This window comes from Myxine glutinosa, chromosome 9, assembly GCF_964187855.1.
Source record: "Myxine glutinosa chromosome 9, kmMyxGlut1.1, whole genome shotgun sequence".
NCBI lineage: Eukaryota > Metazoa > Chordata > Myxini > Myxiniformes > Myxinidae > Myxine > Myxine glutinosa.
In genome coordinates this window covers 58,772,308-58,792,834 of record NC_136269.1, presented here as the reverse complement: position 1 = coordinate 58,792,834, position 20,527 = coordinate 58,772,308, and the positions used below count along the sequence as shown (strand labels likewise).

The following is a 20,527-nucleotide window of genomic DNA, read 5'->3' as shown; positions in this document are numbered from 1 at the left end:
GCTTAACTCGAGGTCAACATCCAAGAACTTGGCTGCTCATGAAGCATGACCTTGTATGATGGTAATCAAGTACAGTCTTATGAATTGTTGGCTTTGGATGGTCTCAAGCTTGTAGTTTGGAGTTTGGCTCAAAAATAAAAATTAAAACTGAGGGAGGTTAGGATGGAGAGATGAGGAATGACAAACGTGGCAGTGAGGACCAACTTGGAGAAATATGAATTATGTATCTTAAAGCAATATATCAGGCACTCGGCAGCCTGCACAGTTGCAGCCTGGATTCTGTGCGTTGAGAGCAAAATGGAATTCGGAGACTTGTAATTTTTGCACGTTGGGTCATAGATCAACTTTATGACTTGGAAAAGATTGAAATGGAATGCTGCTTTGAGGTTTCAAAGATTTTGATGCAACAATTTGAGAAAACTTCAGTGTTAAAGGACAGAGATTGACATTGATATAATGCATGCTTGATTGAAAAGAAAGGTTGCAATATTTATTACTGATGCTACGTTATTTGCAGTAAACAACTATAACGGCACTCGGTAGCACACACACCTCCGCCTGGTGAACAGTTTACGTTTTGTATCCCACCGATAGGCCGGATCTGGATTCGGACCTGAACCAAAATATATTCGGCTTGTTCTTGTCACGTAACCAACTCTTCCACCAAGTTTAGTCATAACTTGACCATACCTTTTTAAAATATCATGTTATATATCGTTTTTCGCCCGATCTCTCAATGGTGAAGAATCACTTAAAAGTTAAATAATTCCCACATCCGAATCCATATTCAGATCTTCACCAAAATCGAATTGATTAGTCCTCGTCACACACCCACCCTCTCCATCAAGTTTTGTCCAAATCCGTCCACAACGTTTTGAGATATTAGGCTTTACATCATTTTTGGCCCTATCTCCCAATGGTGAAGAATCCTTTGAAAATTCTACTTGCTCGTATCCGAATCCAGATCTTCACCAAAATCTAATTATTTCGTCCTTGTCGCATACACTACCTCTCTGCCAAATTTCGTTTGAATCCGTCCACAATCTTTTGAGATATTTTGTTCACAGACAACCAAACAAACAAACAGATGAAAAATCACTCGTAGAGCGACACTTGGCAGAACTAAACAAAGTAGAATGGCACTCAGTAGAGCATCCTTTTGACCTCAAAAATAATTCGTGTTTGAATTCAGTGACCTGATATGCAAATCGTCCTAAAAGTTTAAGTTAATCGGATGAAAATTGACAATTTTAGAAATTTGGCCTATGTTGACCACAAAAATAGTTCGTGGTTGAATTCATTTCACTGATATGTTAATCCGATTCAAATTTCAAGTCAATCGGATGAAAATTGACGATTTTAGAAATTCGGAAAAAAGTGGGTGACCTTTGGCCTATGTTGACCTCCAAAATAGTTGGTGGTTGAATTCAGTTAGCTGATATGTAAATCCTATTCAAATTTCCAGTCAATCGGATCGGAATTGGGTTTGGTTTAATGGGTGTAGAATAAAAATCATGGTTTTGGATGGGGGATGATCTGTGATTGTGGTAAACAGCTGACTTGAAGAATGAGATTTAAGAGAATATGGAAGTTGGTTCCATCGGTGGGGGGGGGGGGGGGGGGGAAGAGGAACAAATGAGTGGAGGTGAGCAGTGATTCTTTTTTAGGAGTTTCTTCTTCTTCTTCCATAAAGTGCAGAGACCTCCAAGGAGTTTTATTGCACTGAAGGTTTCCATGAATGCAAGCAGGAAGAAACAAATCTGTCCTATTGCTGGACTATGCACACCCAATTGATTTATTTGAAGACAGTCCTGTTGAATGTATCGTGATCTCACTGATATTGAAGACTCGCCACTACAAGTCACAAGGCCCAAACATGCTGGTTGAGCGGTCCCAGTTGTTTAGTTTGTTGCTGAGCACCGGTTTGGATCTGCAAGGGAGGGTGCGAGTTACCAGAGGAAGAGCGACGAAGAGTAGCAGCTGCGGAGTTGCACTGCCAGTGGCCATGGACTGTTTGATGATAGGTGCATTGCTGAGTTGAATCTCAGGTTTCCCCTTATTGTTCTCAGGAAAATTCTTTGGATCTCGCATTCCGTGTCTATTGCGGTCGAAATGTCGTGAACAAAAATGAAACCATTTGCTAATGGTTAGTTTGTCTACCATCCCATCTCGCCATCCAATCCTCCCCCTCTCTCCCCCTCCCCGACCCCAAATAACCTCAGTAGTTTCTTCCAGTGATGCAGTGAAGTCTGAACTCGTGGAAATTTCACCCACAAGACCACATCACACTTGCCATGAATGAATGTTTCCACTTTCTTTGCAGAATGTGAAGTGCATGCAGCAGATGCATATGAAAACACCATTTTGAGTATTTCCCAAAAATTGCTATGAAAGAAAACAACTTGAAACTAGCACAAGTAGACTCTCAAACGATTGAATATGTAACCAAAAACAAAACCAAGGTTCGATTCATCGATTAATCAAGTACTTAGTAGTGGCCAGATGGAATCCTCTCCTCAGTGAAAGACACATGAAAGCCCGCATGGAGTTTGGAAAAAAAGCACCTAAAGGACTCTCAGACTGTGAGAAACAAGATTCTGTGGGCTTTCACGTGTCTTTCACTGAGGAGAGGCTTCCGTCTGGCCACTCTGCCATAAAGCCCAGATCGGTGGAGTGTTGCAGTGATGGTTGTCCTTCTGGAAGTTTCTCCCATCTCCACACAGGATCTCTGGAGCTCAGCCAGTGACCATCGGGTTCTTCGTCACCTCTATTACCAAGGCCCTTCTCCCCCAATTGCTCAGTTAGGCCGGGCGGCCAGCTCTAAGAAGAGTCCTAGTTGTTCCAAACTTCTTCCATTTAAGAATGATGGAGGCCACTGTGCTCTTGGGAACCTTCAATGCAGCAGAATTTTTTTTGTAGGCTTCCCCAAATCTGTGCCTCGACCCAATCCTGTCTCTGAGCTCTGCAGGCAGTTCCTTCGACCTCATCGCTTGGTTTTTGCTCTGATATGCATCGTCAGCTGTGAGACCTTATATAGACAGGTGTGTGCCTTTCCAAATCATGTCCAATCAATTGAATGTACCACAGGTGGACTCCAATCAAGATGGAGAAACATCTCAAAAATGATCAAGAGAAATGGGAGGCACCTGAGCTACATTTCAAGTGTCATAGCAAAGGGTATGAATACTTATATGTCAATGTGATATTTCAGTTTTTTCTTTTTAATAAATTTGCAAAGCTTTCTGAAATCCTGTTTTCTCTTTGTCCTTATTGGGTATTGAGTGGAGATTGATGAGGGAAAAAATGAATTTAAACGATTTCAGCATAAGGCTGCAACATAACAAAATGTGAAAAAATGAAGGGGTCTGAATACTTTCTGAATGCACTGCATAGCACGACATTTCAAAATGTTGTGGATTGATTTTGACAAAACGTGGTGGATGAGTTGGGTAGGTGACAAGAACAAGCATATTAGATTCTGGTTAAGGTTCGGATGCAGATCTGGTCTATCAGTGGGATATAAAACGAAAACTCTTCAGCCTCACAAAGGTATGCGCTCTACTGAGTGCCGTTCTAGTTTAACAAGCATTTGATTGTCCACTTCCTTTGGCTGGCTCGAACTAGTCATTGCTTGAACCGATCTCCACCGAGTGGCAAGCTTGTTTGGACAGGAATAAGTGAGGCATGGGGAAAGACAAATTACAAGGAGGCACGACAGTTGAGAGAATTGGAGTCATATTCTCTCAACTGTTATTGGATCGCCATTATGAGAGCTCACCCTTAAGCTATTGTAAAGTCCTACCCAGAGATGGATGACAATATCTTGTACTAATTATCTATACACCATCTAGTTGCAATAATCATTTGCCTGTGACTCCTGCATGTGTACTGTATAGCTTTGGCATTTCCACACACATTTCCAACACTGACGATATCAAAAGATTGTTTTCGTCTCCACTTTTATAAAACATTTACACAATGATTCCAACCGCTCACATGACTATTTCAAACCCCTGTATCTCCCGACAAATATTTACAGACCTGTTCTAATGGAATCAGGAGATTCACCCAATGCTAGAGAAAATGTGTGATATTGGCTAAAACTACAAAAAGGATTAACATCTGCACAGTTTCACTGGTACAGGCCCATTCCTTCATGGTTGGTTGGAAGTTGGTTGACTCCACTTCCTGCATGAACATGTGTATACACAACCGGATGTAATAGACAAGCTTTCATCTATTTGACGAGACCATTTCCAAACAATAAAAATAAAAGGAAAAGAAGAATATAATGTAACAATACCCCACTTATTATTATTATTATTATTACAAGTACTTTTATCACAAGACAGTAGCACACCATGGATAAATGTGACAACAGACAGAGATAGACAATTGTGTCTTCCGCAGAGGCTGCACATTGTTCTACTTCACCGATGGGTTGAAGCATTCATGCAATACACAAACAAAAAGTTTTTAACTGAAACACTTACCTGATCCTCTCTGCATCTGGAATATCATCCTGTAAAAAGCAGAGCAAGTAAACATTATGCAAATAAAGCTCAGCAAGCATCAATAGTTTGATGAGAGCATGCCCAGTATTACACCAATACGTCTGCATCCACACCTGCACACGCATACCTTAATACTTTACTACTTTAAGTTGGGTGAACTTTAAGGTCCTCCCAACTACTTTAAGTTAGGTGAATTAGACTTCTTTGAATATTTCTACACAACATATGATCCTGACCATGCATAATCAAACATCCCATTCCAGCCATGCATATTAACCTACCAAGCAGCTGCCCTGTAGCGATCAAAACCAAATTTTTACGAGAATATCAGGATTTTTAAAGAACTTAAATATTAACTCGTACATCAAGAGAATCACGGATCTCACAAGATGATCATGAGTCTCCCACACAGCCTTCTCGGACAAATGTTGCAAATTGTTGTGAAATACAGGGATGTATAATTAATTTGTGTACAATATTTTTTTTTTTTTTTTTTTTACTTTGAATTTAGAAATGTTTGTTACCTCCGCGACCGAAGGTGGACCGAGGTTTTTTTTTTCACCCCTTTGTTTGCTTGTCTGTCTGTCTGTGAGCAGGGTATCGCAAAACGTTGTGGACGGATTCAGATGAAACTTGGTGGACAGATTGTGAGTATGACAAAGACGAATTGATTCGATTTTGGTGAAGATCTGGATATGACAATTCTTTTTAAATCACAGTGATTCTTCACCATAGAGAGATGGGGCCAAAAACGATACATAACTGAAGATTTCAAAACCTTGTGGGCAGATTATGACAAAAGGTGGTGGATGAGTCGACTACGTGACACGTGACAAGAACAAGCAGATTCGATTTTGGACTGGTTCAGGACCGGATGTATCAGTGCAATACAAAACAAACTATTCAGCCTGGTGGAGGTATGCGCTCTACCGAGTGCCGTTATAGTTCCCGTTGAAATGTTTTGCTGTGTTGTCTTGTGGTATTATTTTTTTCTATAAAAGTTATCATTCCATTTGGCCAAGCATTTTATATCCGACTATGAATCAATAGGCAACACAGGACATGTGTAGGCCTGAGAAGCAATTGGACCTAAACGAGGTCTTTAGAAAACTTATTGATTGGTTCCATTCGATGAAGATCCGCCAATAGAGGTGTAATAAGGATATCTTTTAAAGCTGAGACTTTCGTTGCAGAAAGCTGCTGATGCTTTTTTGGCAATGTGCTGGATGGAATGTGCTACAAGGCACAAGCAGCTCCTGGTCTAGCACCTGATTCAAATTCATCGTTATGGGTGGTGCTGATGACCGTACCTCAGTTACTGCATAGGCCAACCAATCAGATGCACTGGGGCCATGGCCAGCAAGTTGTGCATCGCCTCTCCTTTAGTCAAGAGCATTTACTGGTTGCAATGACGATAAAAACAGTATGATGGTGAAAATGTGAGATAAAACACGACACTGCAAAAACTGGTTCCTCCGTGACCTTACATCAAAAACAAGTGCCTTTCTAACCTCTATTTGGCCAATGTTGGAAAGGCAGTTTATCAGACAACTTTACAATTCCCACTTTGTCTAAGAATGTGTTGGTATTTTGTGTGTTTTGCATGTTGCAGGACATAAACCTGCACCGAGATTTCATTCAAATTTTCCTTTCTGTGAACCAAACGACTACAACCTCTGCATACAGGTAAAATATCACCTCTGTAAAACTCAGACCAACTGACATGCAACTGGGTGGTGATGACATCATGGTATCTGCTAGGGTGATCTGATAATTTATGTGTGCACCATTTATCATCGAGCATGCAGCACATTCATAATTTAATAAATCAAATCTTTTATTTATTTATTTTAAACTGGCTTTGTTCAGACTCCTGATCTGTACTCATTTGAGCAAACAAAAAAGGCTGATCACCATGCAGGTGTAAAAATTAATGATATTAATTTGCAAGAGGTCTTTCCGCCAGCCCCTCTTGTGATAGTCTCGCTTTGACTTGTCATTAGGACCACGTGGAGTTTTATCCTAGCCACGGCACGGTATGACAAAACTCTCCACAGATCTTATCAACTCATTCGATCAAATTACCTCGTCAGATTCAACATGCTCCAAAACTGTGCAGGTTCGGTGTGAAGAAATACGCTTCTCACGGTGTTCTGGGGGGGCACGCCTGTATGGCTTACCCCCAACACCACTCATGATCTTCAACACCTGTCATAAAGCACACACAAAAAGGATGAACAAGATAAGGTAAACACACGGAAGCATCCACAAAATGTCTGGTTACAGAGTTACACCAGCACCAACATTTTAAAAATCCACTCATCAAGAGGCGAAGGAGAGAGGTCTTTGCTCTCGAGAAGTTTTTTTTGAAAACAACAAAATTGTGAGCAATCTCCAAAAAAAACAAATTCCATCGACCATGTTGGAAAACTAGCATACAGATACATATTGTTAGTATTCATAAAATTGGGTACAACCGTTCAAGAGACATGTCAAAAGTTACTGTTAAACGATTAGAAAAGATCGAAAAACCTAACAGCGGCATAGGCGGCCTTGTTTGATACTTTAGTTGAAGAGGATAGTATGACCTGGGTGGGGATACCAGATACCAGTCAGCAAATAATGTAAGTACCGTATTAAAAAAAAATTTGAAGTACTCTAAGTCTCTAAGCTTTCTGTCACCATGGAAGTGGAGAGATTGCATTGAGACACTGGTTTATTCTGTGTTTTGAGTCAACAATTAACCAACCATACACCGCTTCAATCCAGTAACTTTGCAGTCAAGGCAAAGGGATTGCAGTGTTACGATTATATTTATGATATCATTATTATTATTACAAAAATATACTACTGTATCATGAAACCTGGACTAATTTGTCTGAAGCAGCCTGAAGGTGAGGCATGAACTATGAAGGCATGAAGCCTAAGGCCTATAGGCATGTAACACCTATGCTTTCGATATTTGATGGCAATTTCAATAATCTGTTTTTCACACTGAATAAAAAAACAAAGGTAGAGCATGGCAATTGTGATGTATGATATGTTTGGCCTGTACAGCATTTGAATCAAAATGGGGGCGTGTGGAGACAGCTGTCATACACCGTAATGACATCATTCCTGTAATAACATCACATCACCCCTGTTATGTGACTAGATCAACTCTGATTGGTGTACGCTTGTGAGGGACATACTACATTACATACATACATAGTTCTAGACGGATTTGCCCTATGGGCTACGCCATAAAAATCTCACCTGTGTCTGAAGGAAGCAGTTCAGTTTGGCATTTTTAATACGAAATAGGCAAAGCCTAGAAACGAATGAAACCCATTTGAATTACCCTTTAGAATTAAACATTAGAAAGGTTCGTCTTCTTCATTTTTGACAGACAGAAGGACACAGCCAAATATTGAAGCAGCTTCACTACTTAAAAATAAAAATGTTTTATTTTTTTTATAAATAGAGTCAAGACTTGTGGAAGAGCTAGAAGACAGAATGGATCAGGATGCTACAGAACAAAAGCAACAGGGGGGAGGAGGGAAAACACCAACAGCAGGGCCAAGGGACAAAATAGATGGAGAAGGACAAGGGATGCAGGAAAGGGAGGATTAGGAGATAATGTAGGAGATAATGCAGGGAGTGGACAAGATGGATAGGGATGCAAACTCAAGATGGAAAAACTGGAAATTTGGGAGGGTGAGGAGGGGGAGGGGGTGGTAAAAGATCATAATTTAGGATTGGGGATGATCTGATATGGTGGTGAACAGCTGTCTTGAACACCTGGAGGGAAGAATGACATTGACGAGAATGTGGAAGTTGGTTCCACAGACAAGAAAAAAAAGAGGAATGAATGGGTGGAGGTCAGCAGTGAATCTAGACTTGGTGACTTTCACGAGAAGGGGTTTTTTTGGATGATCGCATGCACCCTGCAGCATCCACCTCTAACCTTTGATGCCAAAATCGAATCAGTTTATCTTTTCCTCATAATATATACTTTTACTAAGTTTGGTTAAAATCTGATCAACTATAAAACAATGTTTTTTTGTGAAGGTGATTTATTTAAAAATGCAGTTTTCCGCATTACCGAGGACATTTCATATCCAAATCTAAGAAAGATGTATAACTATTCGGAAAAATATTTCAGAGAAAGGCCTCTCCTGAACCTAATTTGAGCTTAGTCATCGATATCGAAACATTTGTTAATCATTTTATGTGGCCTTGCATACATACACAATCTCATCAAGAGAAAGGGGGTGTAATTAGACTGAATAAGAATGTTCAATGCCATAAATATGACAAAAGGCCAAAGTTTCAAAAGGCAACTCAAGCACCAAAACATTTCCCAAACTCAGACCATGAACCTTGAACCTTTGTCATATCAGAATGAGAGTGGTACGTCATCGGGATCCTTGCGCAAAGTATTGCGGTGTCATCAATTATTCCTGAAAATGTGACGTGTCACGTCATTTGACACCTCCTACTTTGGATGCAAGTCACAGGTCATTTCAGGATCAACAATAGTCTGTAGTATTACCTGCACTCACTATACACACTTTTGTCCGCTATTACCTTTAAGCAACTACTATTGCTTCTTCAATGCCCCCCCCCCCCCCCCCCACCACTCCTCCTCTTACTCCCCAATTCTAGGTTCTTCAGTTCGAGCCCCTGCCGAGCCGTTGAATTAACACCAGGTGGGGGGACCCAGCCTGTCATCCTGAGGTCGGGGAAATGAGTACCAGCTTATTGGTAACAGGCATCAGCAGCCACAGATGTGCACACGAACCACCACCAGGGCAAAAGACCCGTGGCCGTTTCACGGCTTTGATTCGTCAAATAATGCTCGTCACCTGTCACCTGTCAGCTGCCACGTGCACCCCATCAAAACGTTTGGGTCCAATCAGCTTGAACTTGAACGAATATGTAGAGATTTTCGAGTGAACGGAAAGACACCGCAAACAGTATGTGGAATGTGCGAATCCTCGAGATGGGGAACCTGTGGTAAAGAGAGCGGACTCGCGCACACAAACACACTTTTACAAACTTTAACAACACGTCCAGCAAAGCTTTACATCAAGACCTCCACTATAGCCAAAGCCAAGGGAAGCTTGCTTGGTTTATTTTCCACCTCAACTCTCAAGTCACACCCACCTTCTTCATACGAGTTCATTAAACTATTGAAAGAACTCAGTTTTCGTATTTTACCTTCTCGTTCAGTGATGCACTGGGATACCGCTTCACCGCGCCCGCGATAGCCAGTCAGCGCTTCTCCTTCTGTCTGGATTCATCAAGCAAGCGGTCGACTTGTCTCCGCTAAATCAAGCGGGGACCGCAAACGCATGAACAGACAACACAACACACCGCTATTGATGTCTGTTTCCTCCACCCTTCCCTTACTTTGATTGCCCCTTTCATTCGAACCTTGGTCCCTACCTTATTATCAGTACACCGATGTTCGGGAAAAAAAAAAACACGAGGTTTTACAAAGAGACCATTTAAATACAGATGTTATATAACTGACAAATAAAAAAATAAAAAATATAGTCAATCCGTAAACGTGTCGACTATACCAACATGGCCATCATAACCCGTTTCAACGGAGAGAGAGAGAGAGAAACGAAAAGCCAAGACAGTAGAACATGTGGAAAGAACAAAATTATAATGCAATAACAATTATGAAGCAATACTATCGGGAAACATTAGCATTACAATTGTACAAATGATACGGAGTAGACTTACACGAAGCAGGTATCTCTGTCTCTGTCTGTGATGCCAAGTAAAATTAATTATTACATTCGTTTCTTGCCCGGGCTTTCAAAAAAGGCGTCGGGGCTCGGCGGCGCCTTACTAGTTGATATTTTCCAGAGTTTTTAGATTTTTTCCAGGATGGCCGCTACATAGTGATAGTGAAGTCGACCAGATCAAAAGAGCACTTTTTCTGCCGGCCTTGTGGATGCATTGCACCAATGCACCAATTGAAGACCATTTTTAAGACCTAGGTCTACTGTACTTCGTCAGGTGCTCAATTTAAGCTTCCGAGAACCTATTTATATGATTATTTTTAAGTGATTCTTCTCGATTGAAAAGGCTAAAAACGATATATATAGCATGATATCTCAATATGTTGTGGACAGATTATGATAAAACTAGGTGGATGAGTTGGGCAGGTGACAAGAACAATTGCTAATGATCATTGTTACTCGACAGTGATTCGGTTCAATTTTTATAGCAATCCTGCAGGAACGCAATGTATGTTTATGATGCAATTCCAAAATAAAAAATGAAACCACAAAAACGTCATGCAGAGCACGATACTTGCAAAATCCATCTGGCTAACTTTTTCACTTGATAACCTGGCTAACCTGATATTTTCAACTCTGCCCAACCTTTCTTCCAGATGTTCCATACTTGCCCATACCCTTCCCCCCCCCCCCCTTAAAAATCTATCCTTTCTCCCCCCCCCCTCCCCCCCCCTCCTCCCATAGTGCCCCACTCCCACTTCCATACTCCCCAACCTGCTTTACCTCGCTGATGATCCTCTCTACTCGTCCTTTCATCTTTTTTTATTTGATTATTCTCTCACGTCAATTTGGCCGAGCGAAGCTAGGTCAAGGCCATTTATTCCTGATACGTGAAACACCCTGCAACCCATGCCTACTGAAAACAGACTTTTTGTAACACTGGCCACATTCTCCCCCCCCCCCCCCCCCTCCCTTCCTCCCCCTAAAAACGAAAAAATAGCCATGGATAAATCTAATTGTACATCTCCTTAATATTAAAATTGATGATCTTAATCAAAGCTTGGGTCAACAAGATTAAAATTGATTATTCTTCAGATTAAATTTTATGATTTTAGAAGTTTGACCTTGAGTTGACCTTTGACCTTGAGTTGACCTCAAAAATAGTTGGTTTCACAATTCAGTGATGCACTATGCAATTGCTGTTTAATCTACAAGTTAATAGGATGAAAAGTGACGATTTTTCAGATGGAAATTTATGATTTTAGAACTTTGACCTCGAGTTGACCTTTGACCTTTTGACCATAAAATAGTTCAAAGAAGAATGATGAAGACATTAAAAGAAATACTTGACGAAGTGCAAGCTTGATTTCGCCCAAGAAGATCAACAGTTTATCAATAATTCACACAAAGACAAATAATAGAAAAATATCTGGAAATGAACAAGGATGTATATAGCTGTTATATCGACTTTGAAAACGCATTTGACTCTGTGAAGCAAGATGGCTTATGGAGGGCACTTAAATTATTTGGCCTCCCTATTGAAATCACCGAGCTACTTCAGGCACTCTACAGCAGGTCAAAGAGCACATAAACAGTGAATGGAGATTTTACTGATTGGTTCAGTACAACAGTTGGGGTCCGTCAGGGATATGTGATATCACCCCAGCTCTTCAACTTGCTGCTTGAACTTGTAATGCTGCACGCAATACATGATATGCTGCAAGGAGTTAACATCCACGAAAACTCGAAAAGGTTATATCAACCCTACGATTCACAGATGACATTGTCATTCTAACAGACTGCAGAAGACCAGAAAATCCTCGTAGATTGTGTTTACAGCAGCAGTAGTGATCTTGGCACAAAGATCAACATCACAAAAACAAAGACTTAAGTCATCAGCAGGCACCACCAAATCAAACTAATGAAGTGCGCGGTGCTACGCGCGTGACTTGCTACCAAGGAGGAAGCCGACAACGCGGTAAGTTTAATGTTCTTTATTAAAAGAGGTCACTGTAGCACTGGTGCGCTCCGGGCTGCGTGCCCGGTGTATACCCTGAGGCCACGCCTACCCCTCGGCGTGGCCGCCGCCCACTTGGTGCGCGGAATGATGTCACCACGCCAGTGAGCTTCCGTGTCTGCCACACGAGCCCCCCCAGAATTCCCGCGCACCTGGAGGGCCAGTTTGCAGGGCAAACGGATGACCCGGCCGAAGCGCCCTCTGGCGACCGGCGGCGTCCGGGGTGCAGGGATGCCAGGTGGAATGCCCCCGGCTGTACCCGGGATGGGTGCCGGACCGGGGGGCGGCATGCCTGCGGTGCTGGGCAGTGCCGGGGGTCTGCCCGCAGGAGGGCGGCCCCGACGCGGGGGCCGAGCCACCGGCGGTGGGTGGTTCACGTCGAGGTGGGCCGGCTTGAGGCGGTCTATGGAGACCCGGTCAGGAGTACCGCCGATGTCCAGGGTGAAATGTTTCACCCCGGTCTCCAGCACGCGGAACGGCCCGTCGTACAGGGGCCGCAGTGGTGTCCGGTGGGCGTCGTGCCGGACGAAGACGTACTCCGCGGTGCGAAGCTCCGGGGCGACGTGTGTAGGAGGGTGCCCGTGGTGCGCCGTCGGCACCAGGGTGAACCTCCGGGCGGTCTCCTGCAGTGCAGAACGCTCCTGCGCCGCGGACCATGGTGCCGTGGGGTCGGGGAGGAACTCGCCCGGCACCCGCAGTGGTTGTCCAAAAACCAACTCCGCCGCGGAGGCGCGCAGGTCGTCCTTGGGCGCCGTCCGGAGGCCCAGCAGGACCCAGGGGAGCCTGTCGACCCAGCCGCCGCCGCGGAGGGTGGCCCGGAGCGCGGCCTTCAAGGAGCGGTGGAAGCGCTCACACAGGCCGTTGGCCTGGGGGTGGTAGGCCGTGGTTCGGTGCAGCTGGACCCCGAGCACCCGCGCGACCGCCCCCCAGAGCTCCGAGGTGAACTGGGGGCCGCGGTTGGACGAGATGTCCGAGGGGGCGCCGAACCGGGCGACCCAGGTGGCGATGAACGCCTGTGCTACGTCCGCCGCCGTCGTAGCCGCCAAAGGCACGGCCTCCGGCCACCGGGTGGTGCGGTCCACCATGGTGAGGACATGGGTGAAACCCCGCGAGGGGGGCAGAGGTCCCACCAGGTCCACGTGAACGTGGTCGAACCGACGTTCCGGCACCGTAAACGGGGCCAAGTGGGCCTGGGTGTGTCGGTGCACCTTTGCGCCCTGGCACGTGAGGCACGTCCTGGTCCAGCCACGGACGGCCTTCCGGAGGCCATGCCAGACAAACTTGTTGGTGACCAACCTCTGGGAGGCCTTCGTGCCCGGGTGGGACAGGCCGTGGATGGCGTCAAAAACCTGGCGCTGCCAGCCTGTGGACACGATGGGGCGAAGCCGTCCGAGGCAGACGTCGCAAACGACGGCCGTGCCCGCGCCGTTGAAGGGCACCTCGGTGACGCGGAGGCCCGTGACGGCGGTCCGCAGGGCCTGGACCCCGGGGTCGGTGGCCTGGTCCGCCGCCATCCGGGCATAGTCGATGCCAAGGTGGACTGCGTGGGCGACGGCCCGGGAAAGGCAATCGGCCACCGGGTTGTCCTTTCCCGCGACGTGCCGGATATCCGTCGTGTACTCGGACACGGCCGCGAGGTGACGCTGTTGCCGGGCCTTCGGCTCGGCGACCTTGACCATCGCGAAAACCAGCGGCTTGTGGTCGACGAAGGCCGTGGCCGCACGGCCCTCGAGCAGATGGCGGAAGTGCCTGACCGCCAGGTGAAGCCCAAGCAACTCGCGGTAGAAGGTACTGTACCGGCGTTCGGGTGGGCGAAGCTGCCGGCTGAAGAATGCCAGCAGTTGCCAGGCACCACGCACGCATTGCTCGTACACCGTGCCCACCGCGTAGTCTGAGGCGTCGGAGGTGAGGGCAATCGGTGCATCGGGCGCCGGGTGCGCGAGCATGGTGGCGTTGGCCAAGGCGAGCTTCACGCCCGAGAATGCCGCGTCCATCTGCCCGGTCCAGGTAACGTCACCTTTGCCCGGCTTCCCTCGAAGGGCCTCGTGTAAGGGGCGCAGGAGCTGGGCGATGTGGGGCAGAAACCGATGGTAAAAGTTTACCATGCCCAGGAACTCCTGGAGCCCCTTGATCGTGCGGGGGCGTGGAAACCCCTTCACCACCTCCTCCTTGGCCGGTAGGGGGACGGCCCCGTGCCTGGTGACGCGGTGCCCCAAAAAGTCGATGCTGGTGACGCCGAACCGGCACTTGGCGGGGTTCACGATGAGGCCATGCTGGCCCAGGCGTTCGAAGAGCGTGCGGAGGTGATGAAGGTGCTCTTCGCGGGACGCACTGGCGACGAGGATGTCGTCCAGGTAGACGTACAAAAAATCCAAGCCGCGCAAGACGCTGTCCATTAGGCGCTGGAATGCCTGAGCCGCATTTTTCAAACCGAAGGGCATCCGAAGAAATTCGAAAAGCCCGAACGGCGTGATGACAGCCATCTTCGGGATGTCCTCCGGCATGACAGGGACCTGATGGTAGCCGCGCACGAGGTCCACCTTTGAAAAGAAGGACATGCCCGCCAACCGGGCGGAGAAGTCCTGTATGTGGGGGACGGGGTAGCGGTCGGGGGTGGTGGCGTCGTTGAGGCGCCGGTAGTCCCCGCATGGTCGCCATCCCCCGCCGGGCTTGGGCACGATGTGGAGCGGCGACGCCCACGCGCTCTCAGAGCACCGCACGATGCCGAGCCGCTCCAGCGTGGCGAATTCCACTTTCGCTACCGCGAGCTTCATCGGCTCGAGGCGGCGTGCCTGGGCGTAGACCGGTGGCCCGGCGGTGGGGATGTGGTGTTCCACCCCGTGCTTGACGGTCCCCGCCGAGAAGGTCGGCCGCGTGAGGGCCGGGAAACCCGCGAGGAGGCGGGTGAATTCGTCCGCTGCCGGAAGAGAACAGATGAGCCTGGCCGGAACAGAACCGCTCAGCAAGCCACTCGATGAGCCGCTCTGTGAGCTGCTCAACGAGCCGGGCAGCGCGCACGCGAGCGAGCTGAACGTCTCAGCCTGGACAAGCCTTCTGCGCTTTACATCGACCAGTAATCCATTCGCACATAAGAAGTCCGCGCCGAGCAGTGCCATGGGCACTTCGGCCGTAACGAACGACCAACGGAAACCCTGCCCTCTGAACCGCAGGGAGAGACAGCATTTTCCGTACATGCGTATAGACGTACCATTGGCCGCAAGCAACGCGGGACCTCGGCCCGCGGTTTGCTTGTCGGACGTACCGGCAGGAACGACACTCACCTGCACTCCCGTGTCGCACAGGTAACGGCGCCCGGACAAGGTGTCCGTTATGTACAGAAGGCTGTTTGAATTGCCGACGCTCACAGTTGCCACCGAGCGTCGGCTCGCCCATTTCCCGACCTGCCGAATGAGCACGGCGGGCGACACTGCCAAGCCTCGTAGCCGAACTTGGCGTGGAAGAAACACCAGGTGGGCGGCTGCGGCATCGGAGGCCGCGGTTTTCTTCGCGGCGGCGGCGGTGGTGGTGGGCGGGGCGTGGCGGTGGACACGAGGTGCGGTGCATCAGGGAAAGCCTCGGGAGCCTCGGGAGCGGCGACCGCGCCAAGACTCGCCTGCGTGTCCAAAGCCGCGTAGTATTTGTCGGCCTCGGCAGCGAGCGCACAGGGTTCCGTTAACGCGGAACCGGCCAAAGCGAGGCGGACTCGTGCTGGCAGCTGGCGTCGAAATAATGCCCGGAATAGAGCGTTCGGGGTTTCGTCGCCCATGAGCGCCAGCATATGATCCATACGGACTGACGGTCGCGTGTCCCCGATCTCGGGGAGGTCCAAGAGGCGATCGGCCCGTGCGTCCACCGTAAGGCCGAACGTGGCGAGGAGGAGACGCTTGACCGCCTCGTACTTGCCATCGGCAGGTGGATCCCTTAGGACCGATACGACGCGGGTGGCCGTGCCAGGCCCGAGGGCGGCGACCACGTGGCAGTACATGGTCTCGTCCACCGTGATGCCTCGAAGTCGGAACTGGGCTTCTGCCTGCAGGAACCAAACTTCGGCTTGTGACTCCCAGAATTCGGGGAGCTTGATGGAGACCACGTTGGTAGCCATTGTTGCGGCGGTTTCGGGTGGTCAGCGACGGCTGACTCGAATGTCGGAGGTCACCAATGAAGTGCGTGGTGCTACGCGCGCGACTTGCTACCAAGGAGGAAGCGGACAACGCGGTAAGTTTAATGTTCTTTATTAAAAGAGGTCACTGTAGCACTGGCGCACTCCAGGCTGCGCGCCCGGTGTATATCCTGAGGCCACGCCTACCCCTCGGCATGGCCGCCGCCCACTTGGTGCGCGGAATGATGTCACCACGCCAGTGAGCTTCCGTGTCCGCCACACAAACATCAATACTAGAGCGGCACTCAGTAAAGACCATACCACCATCTGGTTGGCTATATCACTCAATGGTGAAGAATCACTTAAAAGATTATACTAGCTGGATCCTGATCCAGAGCTTCACCAAAATAGAATCGATTCTTCCTTGTCACACACTCAACCTGTCCACCAAGTTTCGTCCAAATCCGTCCATAACTTTTTGAGATGTCCTGCTATATGTTGGTTCTAGCCCTATCACTCAATGGTGAAGAGAAGAATCACTTAAGAAATTAAACAAGCGTTACACCTAGGTCCCACGTCGGTGAAGTGATGTGAGTTGACAAAGTGGAAGACGCATGGCGGCCATCTTGGATTTTGACGTGGCCACCCAATTTTCAATAGCGTTCTTCCTTATGCGTAGATACACATCATACACCCACACACCAGATTAGAAGTTAGTAGTGAAGGAGCTGTGCTCCCACGTAGTCGGAAGAATGGACGCGACAAAAAGCTGGAATTCGTCCGAGTTTCTTTATTGTCACAAAACAACTCAGGTACTCTGAAAAGCCCGTTTATCGGGCAGCAATATATATACACACATTATCCCGGAGCGTTTGCCCGGGAAAGGCGAGAGGGGGCGTGGCCGGGCGTCCTGGCCGCGGCCTGGCAAGTCGAGGGCGGGCATGGCCGGGCGTCCTGGACGAGCCCGGCATGGTGATCGCTCCGCGTCCTTGATAGGTGCAAGGCGATTGTGTAAACCTAGCGGTAGCCGCTACACACGTCCCCCCAGATTCGACTTGCACCGGCAGGGTCAATTTGAGTGGGGTCCTGATGACCCGGCCGAAGCGACCCCTGGCGGATCGTGGGGGGGGGGTCCGGTGTGGTGGTGGGCGGTCGTGTGGGGGGCACTGTGGACGGGGGGCAGCCTCGCCGCGGCGGAAGGGCCAACCGTGGCGGTTGGTCGATGTCCACGTGCGCCGGCTTGAGGCGGTCCACCGCAATCCGGTCCGACCTGCCGCCGATGTCGATGACGAACGACTTGTCGTCCCGTCGCAGGACCCGGAAGGGCCTGTCGTATGGCGGCCGGAGTGGCCCTCGATGTTCGTCATGATGCACAAAAACGTACTCTGCTGTGCGAAGCGCTGGGGGGACGTAGGACTGGGGGTCATCGTGGTGGGATGTTGGCATGGGGGCAAACCGTCGGGCGGCCTCCTGGAGGTCCGAGCGCTGGTGAGCTGCGGACCAGGGACTGGTAGCGTCGGGCACGAATTCGCCCGGGACGCGTAGCGCCTGGCCGTAGACAAGCTCGGCGGTGGATGCCCGGAGGTCCTCCTTGGGGGCCATGCGGAGGCCCAAAAGGACCCACGGCAGCCGGTCGGCCCAACCGCCGTCTTGAAGGCCGGCCATGAACGTGGCCTTCATGGAGCGGTGGAATCGCTCGCACAACCCGTTGGCTTGGGGGTGGTAGGCCGTAGTACGGTGGAGCTTGACCCCCAGGTTGCGGGCGACCGCGCCCCACAGCTCGGAGGTGAACTGTGGTCCGCGGTCCGATGAGATGTCCGCCGGTGGGCCGAAGCGGGCGACCCAGGTGGCGATGAAAGCCTGCGCCACGTCGGCGGTGGAGGTGGAGACGAGGGGAACGGCCTCCGGCCACCTGGTGGTCCTGTCCACCATGGTGAGCAGGTGTGTGAACCCCCGTGATGGGGGGAGGGGGCCCACCAGATCCACATTGACGTGGTCGAAACGTCGTTCGGGCACGGTGAAAGGTGCCAGCGGGGCCTGGGTGTGTCAGTGGACCTTGGCCTGTTGGCAGGCTGTGCAGGTGCTGGTCCAATCACGGACGTCCCGTCGAAGGCCGTGCCAGACGAATCGCGCCGACACCAGCTTCTGGGAAGCTTTCCGGCCCGGGTGGGAAAGGCCGTGGAGGGAGGCGAAGATGCGGCGTTGCCAGGTAACGGGCACGATGGGGCGAGGCTGGCCTTGGGAGACGTCGCAGAGCAGGACAGTGTCCGCGAAGGGGATGTCGGCCAGGCGGAGGCCCATGTCCACCGCCCGGAGGGCTTGCACCGTGGTGTCGGTGGTTTAGTCCGCCGCCATAAGCGCGAAGTCCACGCCGAGGTGGACCGCGTTCGCGCTGGCCCGAGAAAGACAGTCGGCCACGGCGTTGTTTTTGCCGGTGACGCGCCGGATGTCCGTGGTAAACTCCGACACGGCGGAGAGGTGGCGCTGTTGGCGGTCCGACCACGGCTCCGTGACCTTAGCCATTGCGTAAACCAACGGCTTGTGGTCGACGAACGCCGTGAAGGGTCGGCCCTCCAGGAGGTGGCGGAAATGGCGAACGGCCAGGTGTAGACCGAGGAGCTCATGGTCAAACGTGCTATATTTGAGCTCGTTCGGCCGGAGCTGCCGGCTGAAAAAAGCGAGTGGCTGCCTAACCCCGTTCACCCATTGCTCATGTACGGCGCCCACCGCGTAGTCGGAGGCATCCGTGGTGAGGGCGATGGGAGCGTTGAGCACCGGGTGAGCGAGCAGTGTTGCGTCGGCGAGGGCCCGCTTTGAGCTTTGGAAGGCCGCGTCCATTGCTGCGGACCAGACGATGTCGTGCTTGGCCGGCTTGCCCCGGAGGGCTTCGTAGAGGGGCCGCATGAGTTGAGCAGTGCGGGGCATGAAGCGGTGATAGAAATTCAACATTCCCAGGAATTCCTGCAGGGCCTTTATGGAGCGGGGGCGCGGAAACGTGGTGATGGCCTCGACCTTGGTTGGCAGCGGCACGGCCCCGTTCTTGCTGATGTGGTGGCCCAAAAAATCAACGGCCGTCGTGCCGAAGTAGCATTTGGCCGGGTTGACGATGAGGCCGTGCTCGCTGAGGCGCCCGAACAGTGTTCGGAGGTGGAGGAGGTGCTCGGCCCGGGACGTGCTGGCGACGAGGATGTCGTCCAGGTAAACGAAGAGGAATGGCAGGTCACGCAGCACGCCGTCCATCAAGCGCTGGAACGCCTGAGCCGCGTTCTTGAGGCCAAACGGCATCCGTAGGAATTCGAATAAGCCGAACGGCGTGATTACAGCCGTTTTAGGGACGTCGGCCGCCCTGACAGGTACCTGGTGATATCCCCGTATGAGATCGATTTTTGAAAAAATGACCCGTCCTGCCAGACGGGCGGAGAAGTCTTGGATGTGCGGGATCGGATACCTGTCGGGGGTGGTAGCGTCGCTAAGGCGGCGGTAGTCGCCACATGGGCGCCAGCCGCCCCCTGGTTTTGGGACGATGTGTAGTGGCGAAGCCCACGCGCTATCGGAGCGCCGCACGATGCCGAGGTGTTCCAAAGCGTCGAACTCGGCTTTGGGCACGGCGAGCTTGGCTGGGTCGAGGCGGCGGGCTCTGGCGTAGACCGGCGGGCCCGTGGTTGGTATGTGGTGCTCGATCCCATGTCGTACTGCGACGGCCGAAACTCCGTGAGCAGGCGAGCAAACTCGTTCGCCGCCGGGAGGGCGCATGCCAGCTCGGTCGGAGCGGAGCTGCTCAATGTGCATACCAGTGAGCTGAAGGTCTCGGCGTTGATGAGGCGACGCCGTTGGACGTCCACCAGCAGTCCGTGTGCGCAGAGGAAGTCGGCGCCTAGCAGAGCCATGGGCACGTTTGCGGTTACAAACGTCCAAGTAAAGCGTTGGCCGCCGAAGCAGAGGGTGACGTTGCGCGGGCCGAAGGTGCGGATGGCCGATCCGTTGGCCGCAACCAAGGAGGGGCCGCAAACCGCGGACTGCCTGTCCTGATCGGAGGCGGGTATGACGCTCAGTTGGGCGCCGGTGTCGCACAGGAAGCGCCGTCCGGACGCTTTGTCCATGATGAAAAGTAAGTTGCCCGTGTGGCCGGCGCTCATGGCTGGTAATGAACGCCGGCCCG

General features: G+C 50.3%; 1 protein-coding gene across 3 annotated transcripts in view; it reads right to left on the bottom strand.

Moving 5' to 3' along the window:
* LOC137415997 (tight junction-associated protein 1) overlaps window positions 1–9,942 on the bottom strand; it is a 29,903-nt gene extending 19,961 nt beyond the window's left edge. The window contains exons 1-4 of one of the 3 annotated variants that reach the window (XM_068101524.2): window positions 9,717–9,915; window positions 9,369–9,507; window positions 6,600–6,722; window positions 4,494–4,522 (exon numbers count right to left, since the gene is read on the bottom strand). In XM_068101524.2, coding sequence (XP_067957625.2) covers window positions 4,494–4,522; window positions 6,600–6,710 — 140 coding nt within the window. In that variant the 5' untranslated portion in view covers window positions 6,711–6,722; window positions 9,369–9,507; window positions 9,717–9,915. Of the gene's footprint in view, window positions 1–4,493; window positions 4,523–6,599; window positions 6,723–9,361; window positions 9,508–9,716 lie in introns of all 3 variants that reach the window. The other 2 variants (XM_068101522.2, XM_068101521.2) reach the window with 2 other exon arrangements.
* Window positions 9,943–20,527: the final 10,585 nt, after the last annotated feature.